The 11,253-nt window shown below is 40.0% G+C and overlaps 1 protein-coding gene across 1 annotated transcript; it reads left to right on the forward strand.

Moving 5' to 3' along the window:
• Positions 1–19: 19 nt before the first annotated feature.
• Positions 20–7,990, forward strand: cnot9 (CCR4-NOT transcription complex subunit 9). Its single transcript, XM_034221525.1, has 8 exons — positions 20–408; positions 1,025–1,210; positions 1,389–1,504; positions 5,112–5,221; positions 5,310–5,419; positions 6,162–6,260; positions 6,373–6,464; positions 7,626–7,990. The coding sequence occupies exons 1-8, from the start codon at positions 391–393 to the stop codon at positions 7,792–7,794; spliced, it is 900 nt and encodes a 299-aa protein (XP_034077416.1). The 5' UTR covers positions 20–390; the 3' UTR covers positions 7,795–7,990.
• The last annotated feature ends 3,263 nt before the right edge of the window (positions 7,991–11,253 follow it).

Here is an 11,253-nt window from a genome sequence, read left to right on the forward strand (position 1 = left end):
CGGTTCGACTGTGCTCTCGCGATATCTTAATTATATGTATTTAGGTTGCCACCATTGCCCGCAAAAAAACTCGCCATTGGATTATGTTTATTGTACAATAACGCTCAAATTTGAACTCTCGAGGCTGGTTTCTATCAAGAATTATCAAAAATATTAACGTTTTTTTACCGCAATGAAGTTACGTTGCTTGTAACGTTGATGTGCACGCGGAACTACTGGATTCCATTTGGCAAGACGTTGACGCTAGCAGCTAGCTTGGGCTAGCTGCCCTTACTTTGTGTTAATTACGTCAAATTTGTTTCATTGCTGCCACATTAGTTTGGCAATACACAACACGTTAGCTGAAGCAGTAGTTTAACAACACGGTTGGACCACAAAGAGCTTCAGAGAATGCTGGCCACGGGAGCTGTGAGTATCTAATTTCATTATAACGTTACAGAAAGCTATCAACCGTCTCAACACTCATCCCCCTTTTGTTATGGGGCTTTGATTGTTAATAGCATCTTGACAAATAATTTCTGACATTATTATACATACACATTGTGTTTACAGTCTTTACACTGAGTAACATATGTGCATTCATTCTAAGACTCCATTTTTGTATGGTTAACGTTACACCGTTTCAGCCATTGTAGATATTCTAGATGGCTTATATTTATTTATTTATTTATCTGTATTTCCCCAAAATCAGTCTGACAAATGTAGTATATTTAAAAATATAGGGATCACAACCAGAGGGGAAAATAAAGGTGTGTGGCTTTGAACAATGTTTGGTTGCAAAGTTTGCAATAACATCTCAGTAAAACTTCCCAATAAACACTCACAAAATCAGACACATTTTTATATATTTTCATAGCAATAATGTGGTGCCTTATTGTGGATGGGCCCACATATATTATACATATGATATGTGTTGTAGTAAGTGTCTTTACTAATGGTATCACATTGATACACAGTTTGTTTCCAAGGCTTAATTCATTTGATGATGGATACACTTGCTGAATATCTCCCCTTCCCCTTACAGGCTGTAACTAACGTCACAGCCCTGGCCCAGGTAGACCGGGAGAAGATCTACCAATGGATCAATGAGTTGTCCAGTCCAGAGACCAGAGAAAATGCCTTGCTGGAGCTTAGCAAGAAGCGAGAGTCTGTGCCAGACCTGGCACCGATGCTCTGGCACTCCTGTGGCACCATTGCTGCCCTGCTGCAGGTATGAACCATATCCCAACCCAAGCTGTAGTATCTCTTCAGTCACTACACCTGTATGTAAATGTCCCTTCTGTGGGGCGGATAAAGGTATTCTGATTCTGATGTTCATTATATCTGCTGTTGTGTGGCCTTGATGAAAAACTGATTTTGTACCTCGTCTTTTTCTTTCTCTTCATTAGGAAATAGTGAACATCTATCCATCTATAAACCCACCTACGCTTACAGCTCACCAGTCCAACAGGGTGTGCAATGCCCTGGCACTTCTGCAGTGTGTTGCCTCACACCCCGAGACAAGGTAATGGGAAGCTAATTCGATTCAAAATGGCTGTTTTACTTTTTTGTAACTAATTTATTTCTTTTAATGCTGATGAAGACAGGAAGCTTTCCTTTCCCACTGGACAAAATAACCCACTAACCTATGGCTTCTGTCTTCATTGGATATCAATCAATCAATTTCATATACTTTACTAATCCTAGGGGAAAATCAGGTTAACGGTAACAATCTGCCTGGGAGACATGACTCTGCGGTAGTCACAGTATGTTTTGTCTGTTCGTCTTCCAATGTGATGCTATCTGGCGCACGGTGATATAACAACAGGGGTTTGAACATTTCTTATAATTATCAAAGAACAACAAATTCTCAAAGCCACCTGACTCCAGAACAGTGTAGTTTTCTTTCGCTAATCGTTGTCATGAAAAACACTTCATTTATGACTCAACAGAAATAAAACTCCTTAATTTTTTTTTTTTTTCAACAATCAATAACTCTGTCTTTGAACATTTAAAAAAGAGGCTGAATAAGTAACGGAAACAAAAAACAAACACGCATAACATGTTCACTCTTCACCTACTTCTGGTGCTGCTGGTGCAATTGTGACGTCTAAAGTGACACACCAGAGAAAAAGAGATACTCGCCTTCTGGCACAGGGAAAATGGTCTTTTTTCTATTGGAAGCGGGTTTTCCTGTGTTAAAGACAATGCATATATGCCCCACTATTATAGCGGGAAAAAGCTTTTGTAATGCTACTTAAACTATAGCACCGGGACATTTGGTTTAATACCCTGAAACTCTCTTCAAATGTTTCTGCTATCATCTATAAGTGTCCTTGGGTACATGAAAAGCACTACAAAAATGTAAGTAATTAATATTATTATACAGAACACTGTCAAATATTCACTGGCAAACAATTTCAGTGAGAGTTGAATGTTTAATATGAGGGTATAAATATTTAGTCTAGTGGCCGTTTTATCCAAGGTTATATTTGTTAGGCAACTTAGTCTGCAAAGAGATTTTCTTTCTGAATTGTGTTTCAAAAGGTCAAACCTTTAGTGAAGACCTAATGTAGTCATGGAGGACGGGTACGTCTTGATGGTTTATTTAAACTAAATCACAGTATCCAAAATCACCTGGGGCCTCATTTATAAAGCCTTGCGTAGGATTCACTTGGGAAGGTTGCTTACGTAGGACAAAGCAAATAAATATGCACAGACATTTTCCGATTTATAAAACACTGCGTACCGGCGCAGGACTTGCGTACGGCATGTCCTACGCCGGTTTCCCTTTTTTATAAATCACAATCGACTCGAAATGCGGTGCAGCTTTTGCGGGCTTATAAATAGTCAAAGAAACGCCCATTCATTCATTCATTCATTCTGACTGACTGCAGGAAGGAGATCGCAGGAAATGACGACAGAACAGCTAAAAAAGACATCGTGTCAGATTCTGGTTATTTTGGGGAGGTGGAGATAAATCATATTGTTTGGTGGATGCAGTTTGAACCAGAGTAGCAGCATGGCGGCCGGATCGTCACCAACATAAATAAATAAGTGGTCCGAAAAAAAGTGAATGACAAAATACACATAACCTTCCTCAGGCAGTGTGTCAGTGCGTTTGTGCCGGGGACAGGAGACCCCCCCCATGATGAGAAACTGTAAGAAAGTAACGGGGGATCCCTGCGGATCTGAGTCAATTCACGTATATTTTTTTATTTGGTGGTATGTGTGCAGCGTCTCCACTCCCCCCCCCCCCCCCCCCCTTCAATCAATTTTTGTGAAAGAATTCTTCATATATGATAAATGAGAGGTAACATTTATTTATGGTATGATTTTCACACATTTCTCTCCATTCTTCCTTCTGCCGGTGTCGCAGTTTCTCGTCTCTCCCGTTTTTGTGCGTACGCATGGGTCAGAGTTTGCGTGGAGGACCGCACATTTTCCCATCAAGTTTTGTTTTTTATAAATCGCAAACATTGCTTAGAAACTGGCGAACGCCATCTTTTGAGCGTACGCACCGTTTATAAATGAGGCCCCAGGGCATCTTGACGGTCCACTACCGACTTTAAGACATTTCATTCATGAAAACAAATACACGACTAGACTTAATACAGTTCAACACGTTGTCACGATCACATGTTATCACACGGTCAAAAACGATCCATGCATCCTACCGGCTTTACGCCATTTAGACTCTTTGACATGCACAGTAGAGTCTGCTTGACTGCATACATCTCTGTCGTAAATAATTAAAACCTTAATTTAAGCATAGTCCAAAAACATGATTTCATACTCAAATGAAATTCAGAGGAAATTCAACTGTCTTGCCATGGCTCTTACATTTAGTGGCTTTTAAAGTTAATGCCTCACAGCGAGGCCTGTCACGATAATTAATTTAGTTGGACGATACATTTTCCCTGAAATTATTGCGATAAACGATAATATTGTCGGCACCGTTGTAAGACCACTTTAGACCACTGACATAATGATCATATATAATAATAATTCAAGTACATCCTTTCAAACAGAACTTTTTATTGAACATCCAACATTGCAAATTAAATGTGAAATAATATTCAAATATATAAATGATATATAATAAATAAATAAAATTATAGAAAACTAATTAAATCACACACAACCTAAACAATACATTAAATAGACTCAGGCTGGAAAACAGATCTCTCTCTCGCTCTCTCTCTCTCTTTTTATATATATGAATATGAGCACACATTATCTCACAGGCAAAAAAAACCTCCTTTTTAAAACAACAGTCAGGTGTACAGCCCTACTGTCCATACAAAGACCCAGATGCCTCAACAGGCCATATCCAAATCTGTATTTCAAAGATTTCGAGCAAGGAACACCAACATGTTTGCATTGTCGGGCAAATGCATCTTTGATTGCAAACTGTAGGGAAGGTGGGGGCTCTCCATCTCCAGCTGGGACAACGGAATGGGGTGGTTGTGTTTCAGGTGCAGTTTAAGGTCGGTCGTATTGCTAGCTTTTGTTGCTACCTTTTTAAAACAAATGCGACACACCGCCCGGCTCATTGAAGTCCGTAGGTTCGCCTCGTTGATTTGGCTTAAATCCAAAATATTCCCACACCGGAGATGGAGTTAGGTTTTGCAACCACTTCCATTTAACTTCAAATTCCACTCGAGTATGTCACACGTGGTCTCCTGCTTGTCTCTATATTATTAATTTGGCTGCTACACTGCTGCACACAGAGTGTCCTGACCTGGCTGTGTGCGAGCCCCGCCAGGCCGGCAGCCACAGCGCGCCGGGCCGGTAGAGTGGCCGGTCACATCTTTATGTAAACAAACACGCATGTAAACGGCAATTTTTCGAGGTCAGAAAAGTTATCGAGTTCATTTGTATTTATCGTACGCGACAGGCCTACTCACAGCTGATGATTCTATCAGGCATGACTTTTGACTCATTTTAAATGTGTAGATGAAAGAGCATGTCTAACAAAGAAGAACTTGGACTTTAATACATTTTCTTTGTGAAGGTAATTACTTGTAATGTTATTAAAGTGACCTTGTTGCTTCTGTGTGATATTTGCTGTGTATTTGTGTTTGTCTGCTCACATTGATTCAAACCCTTTTCCTTCTGTGTTCCTCCAGGTCAGCTTTTCTTGCTGCTCACATCCCTCTTTTCCTCTACCCTTTCCTGCACACTGTGAGCAAAACACGTCCGTTTGAGTATCTGCGACTCACCAGCCTCGGAGTCATAGGTAAACTCTACTCCTGCTCAAGTGTTTTTCTTTCTTTCTTTAAGATAAAACGGTGTCACATCAAGCTGTCTTTGTGTGTTTTCCACAGGTGCCTTGGTGAAAACCGATGAACAAGAAGTGATAAACTTCCTCCTCACCACTGAAATCATCCCGCTGTGTCTCCGCATCATGGAGTCAGGGAGCGAGCTCTCCAAGACAGTACTGAACTCTTCCACTAACTTATCATGCAGTCCTGTCTCACATTTATGTTGGTGACGATCCGACCTCCATGCTGCTCCCCTGTTCAAACTGCATCCACCAAACAATATGATTTATCTCCACCTCCCCAAAATAACCAGAATCTGACACGGTGTGAGATGTCTTTTTTAGCTGTTCTGTCGTCATTTCCTGCGATCTTCTTCCTGCAGTCAGTCAGAATGAATGAATGAATGGGCGTTTCTTTGACTATTTATAGGCAAATATGGGAGTTACGTGAACCCCGCAAAAGCTGCACCGCATTTCGAGTCGGTTGTGATTTATAAAGGGAAACCGGCGTAGGAAGTGCTGTACGCACTTTCCTCGCCGGTGCGCAATGTTTGGTGAATCGGAAAATGTCGGAACATTTCTGTACCTATTTTTTGGATTTCTACTACGTAAGCAACCTTCCCACGTGAATCCTACGCACGGCGTTATAAATGAGGCCCCAGCTCACTGCTATTACTAACTACTCACTAAATACTGTACATCAACAGTTTGACTCAAAAATGATTTTATTTATCTATAAATTCCTGTATTGCGTCCACAAAGAAAAAGTAGTCCTTGATACTGCATAGCAACAGCTAGAACTGCAGCAACTATTTAAACGCTGGAAGAGCCCATACTGTCTTCCCTTTAGGTTGTACTTCCTGGCCATCTTTTTCTGCTGATTGCTCTGTGTTTTTGACTTCATTTTGTTTTTCAGGTTGCTACTTTTATACTGCAGAAGATCCTGTTGGATGACACAGGACTGGCTTATATATGCCAGACATACGAACGTTTCTCACATGTGGCCATGATCCTTGTAAGTAGAAACCTATTGATGAGATTGACCTTCCAAGTCTCTCTGCGAGGTGTGACACTTGGCATCAATTGTCACAATATTGTATATTAATATTTCATGTTCTTCTTTGCAGGGTAAAATGGTTCTCCAGCTCTCTAAGGAGCCCTCCGCACGCCTGCTGAAGCACGTTGTCCGCTGCTACCTTCGCCTCTCAGACAATCTCAGGTAAAGCAGTGTTTTACAGATGTACAGTCTGGGGTCACCTGTTTAAACTGTGGCTCTTGATTGCATGGAGATTTGTATAAAGACATGACCAGTCCCTCCCCACTCTCGAGACAGGGTTGAGACTGACTGTCCGTTTAATGCAGGAGCAGCCTGTGATCAGAACGTAATGTTTGCACACATATTTTTATTAGATAAAGGTAAGGAAATACATGAACTGCTATTATGACAATTACATTTTCTTTGGATTTCTTAAAAATAGAAATCCTTACAAATGCTATAAAAAAATATTTTAAAATCATATACACATATCAATTTGCTGTTTTTAGTTGCTGGTACTACTAATAAAGCAATTGTATGGTTTTGAACTATACCATTATCTTTATCCAAGACATTTCATAAGACATTTTTACTAGTAGAGGAACACCACTTTCCTGCTAATCAGAAATCAGAAATATCTGGGTCCGGCACTGAACCTTGTGGAACCCCATGTGGTCAAATCAGATTTGTCATTTTTGGTGTAACATTTTTGACCAATCCACAGTATGCTACCCCTAATTTGATGTGAACGGCCCTACGGTTTATTCTTTATTTTGTATTGCTGTGGGTTTTGCTTTGCGTGCAGCTCTTCTCCACCGTATATGACAGACAGCATGGGATTCTGCTTGTCCTGCGGGAAAGCTCTGCAGATTTTTTTTAAATCTACCAATATTTTGTCTACCCACCAGATAGATGAAATACAGCACATTTGATCTATAATGCATATCAGGAAAGCATATTGTAGAATGGTTGTTCTCGTAACATATATTAGTCCGTGATGATTATCAGGAGAACCTTTATAAATAGCAGAAACGTATCTGAGGTGTATGTAATATTGCTATAATATGATGTTAAAAGTATTGGCATCGACATATTCCTAAAGTATCATAAGTAAAAGTACTTAGAATAGAAGTATAAAGTGAAAATAATCAGTTCAGACAGGAAGGAACTCAAGCATGATTTACCTCAAAGTTATGCTTCAGTACAGTCTTTAAGGCAATGTACTTGTGACTTTCCACCACGGCCTCTCGCTTTGGTGCCACCAAGTGGAGAAGCTGTGTTTTTTTTACGGTAAGCGGTTGCTTACAGAAGTGTACATTATTTTCTGCTGTGTTTGTTCCTCAGAGCCAGAGAGGCCCTGCGTCAGTGTCTGCCCGACCAGCTGAAGGACAGCACCTTCGCCCAGGTTCTGAAGGACGACACCACCACCAAGCGCTGGCTGGCTCAGCTGGTGAAGAACCTGCAGGAGGGCCAGGTTACCGACGCCAGAGGCATCCCACTGGCCCCCCAGTGATGAGGAACAAAGTGTGTGTTTACTGCTTACACAGACTCATCCCTCTCTAGATTTTGTAATTTTTGCCAAAGTGGCTCTCAGACTGTCTGCAAAGGGAAGGACATAATAGAGGAATGTTTGCTTTTGGATAGATCATTTACTCCTTTATTTTCTGCCAGTATGTCACTTCCACACAATAAAAATCTGTTTTTTAAGAGCTTGTCTGATCGCAGATTTTTAAGGCCAATACTGATACCAGGCGACTGTGGCTGTGAGGGAGTGCGGTCGTCTTTCAACCGGAAGGTTGTGGGTTCGATCCCAGCCCATGCAGTCAACATGTCGATGTATCCTTGGGCAAGATACTTAACCCTGAGTTGCTCCCGATGGCATGGCCAACGGTGTATGAATGGGTGTGAATGGGTGAACGACATGTAGTATATAAAGCACTTTGAGGGGTCTTAAAGACTGGATCAAGCGCTATATAAGTACAGTCCATTTACCATTTAACTGATATTTTCTAATAAATTCAATCCAGTAATAATATGTTGACTGTTAATTGTTTATTAGTTTAGTTTATTTTTGGGGCAAAATCCAAAAGGAAAACATTTCTAAATTAGTTATTTTTATAAACATTAAAGGAATTTTTTTATCCGTACATTTCACAAAAAATTATAATTAACTATAAATAACAACGGAAAAATCCATTAAAATGTAAATTAGAAAACATATGTGCTACATGTAAATTAAAATGCATCCTTTATACATTTACTGCTGATATTGCTGTATTATTGCATTATCAGCAATAAAAAGTGTTTTGCAAAATATCGGTCAGCTCTTGTTTTTTCCCGGTTAGTTCTGTAACTTTTTGTTACCTTCCTTTTCAAAGTTGGAACTGTTAGTTTTTGAATTTCAAGTCAGACTTTTTAATCTCATTTTGCTAAGCCTCTGTCAGCTGATATTACTGTAGTAAACGGAAGAAGTATTTCTGTATATTATTTTTAAGGGCTTTAAGTATTTTGTCTCGGTAATACATACATTGAGTTGAAGCTGGTGTTGTTGAAGATATTTCATAAATAAACAGTTTTTCACACATCCTGGGAGGTTCTGTCAATTAACTAATCAATTGAGTGATAAGAGATTTTGTCAGGATAATCTTTTTTTAGTTGATTGTTACGGTGGCCGACGGGGTGCAAACGCGCCCTAAACATTTCCATCTGGAGAATCCCGCTCGTTAAAAAAAAAATGCAAATATTAAAACACATATGAGCCAAAACGCATGCAAATGAAGAAACATCATCACCACAGAAAACTATAACCAACTTTACAAAACATGCGCAGTGTTTACTAAAAGCGATGCATATACAAAACAGAAATGGGGACACGGAAAAGTGATAGTCCTACTAAAACTAACACTTATGGTAATATTCCAACAACAATGAAAGTTGGTCAACTTTATAAATCCAAGAACGTCGACAAGCGTTTGGGCTGTTATAGTGAGTTTGCAAATGTCGGCCGCCGTAGTTTTAAAACGACAAAAAACAAACATTAGTGAACTGGTTGTAAAAAACCTGGTTGCAAGGACAATGTTTCTGTTTCTTGAGGCCAAAGTAGGTATTACAACAACAAACACAAAAAGCAAATCAGCCGAGAAAATATTTTCTTCCACAAAAAGGACAAAGAAAGATTTAAATGGTTAAAAAAAACATGCGTCCGGCATCACTAACCCTAACCTTGTTTCTACCTGTAAAGTCTTGGCAAAACATGAGAGAAAAAAATGATATTACGCTTTTATCCAAAGCGATTTATACTCAATTCCACAGGAGCAATTTGGGGTGAAGTGGCTCAGGGACACAACCACGTGTGACTGCAGTGGGACTCGAACTTGCTATCCTCTGATTCGAAGATCAGCGCATTAACCCACTGCGCCACACGCCTCCCATGCATATTATATATACATAGGATTTGGAAAATTGATAACCGGAAAAATGATTCTCACTTTCCTTGCAGGGCGTCTGTTTACGGCACTGCAGGTTAGCAGTATTTTGAAGAGGTGTCATTGTCACTATATGTAAAGTGCTTCAAGAGGGTCTTTTTCATTGGTTAATATTGTATGAAGCTCTATAGTGCATTAAAAGTTATCTTCAGCTCATGTTTTGTCGGACTGATGGGAAATTGTCTCACCTGCTCACTGAGTGCTCACTCTAACTCTAATTAACCTTACCTTCCTTTCACCAGTACATTAGCAGGCCCCATGAGATGAGATGGGCAGCTTCCATTGCTAGAGCCTTCCATTTGTGAGCAGTTCCATTCCCCAGGGGAGATGCTCCTAAGTATCCTAAGTATCAGGTGCTTTTTGGTTTGTTTTCCCTACATGTGGGAAGAGCTACATTGGCTTAAGCCATTATAAGGACCTTTCAAATGAAACAGTGCGTTAGCTGGATAATGGGAAAAGTGATGTTTTCCTTTTTATGTTGCTATTTTGGATTCAGACGTCCACATCCGCACCCACTGAAATTCCAATTTATTTGCATGTTAAAACAGATTAAACTATAATCAATGCATTTTCAAATGCACGTCAGACAGTAGAGATGTATAGTTTAAAGTGAACACTGTAATAAAAAACCGCATCTAAACAGTTGTCTATCACAGGGGGGAAATAAGTATTCAGATCTTTTGCTTGGTAACAATACCACATTGTAAAATACTCCATTACAAGTACAGGTCCTGCACTCAAAATCATACTCACATCAAAAATATACTTAAAGTACAAAAAGTTAAATGAATAATTATGCAAGTAATTTCATATATGTTTTATTTCTGAATTATAATCTAGGTATGTTCATGTTTTGCTTGTGGTAAATATGGGGATGAATCATAATATGTAAATTCATTTGTATTGTATATTAATGAAAAAAATGCAAAGTAACTCATTCTGTCAAAAGAAATTCTGAAATAGTCAAGTAAAGTACATATACATCAAAAGTACATTACATTCCACCAATGACCAACAAGGTCTCTTCTCTGCAGAATGGCATACTGCCAAGTTGTTCGGTGTAGCCCTTTATCAGCCTCTGCTCAGACGCAATCTTTTGATATCAAATGTTAAGAGTCTTTATCATGCACAACAGAGTATAGCTTATTTCTCATTGTTCTATGACTTGGCTTCTTTCCCTGACACAGCAGACCTTTTTCCCAGGATTGTGTGAGCCGTTATCAGAGCTGATACAGAGTCCCTCAGCGGAGCGTCAACTATCAGCCGGAGGATGAGGGAGAAAGACAGACAGAGTGAGAGGAAGCAGACAGGGGGGAGTGACCCTTTACCAGATGTAGAGAGGGGTCTGCGGATGGCGGAGTGAGGGAGTGGCAGGGAAGGAAGGAAGGCAGGCTTGGGGGGGGGGGGAGCAGAGCGTACCAGTGTGCGGCAGCAGCGACTAGGGAATCAGGTTTCCTGGAGGCAGCAGTCAGAGGGAGGAGAGAGGA

The sequence above is a fragment of the Gymnodraco acuticeps genome, unplaced genomic scaffold (assembly GCF_902827175.1).
Source record: "Gymnodraco acuticeps unplaced genomic scaffold, fGymAcu1.1, whole genome shotgun sequence".
Lineage (NCBI taxonomy): Eukaryota > Metazoa > Chordata > Actinopteri > Perciformes > Bathydraconidae > Gymnodraco > Gymnodraco acuticeps.

Excerpts from the sequence above, each read along its gene's own strand:
- cnot9 (XM_034221525.1), top strand. Across the intron at positions 1,211-1,388 it reads CCATTGCTGCCCTGCTGCAG|GAAATAGTGAACATCTATCC; the intron begins GTATGAACCATA and ends TCTCTTCATTAG. Across the intron at positions 5,222-5,309 it reads CACCAGCCTCGGAGTCATAG|GTGCCTTGGTGAAAACCGAT; the intron begins GTAAACTCTACT and ends TGTTTTCCACAG.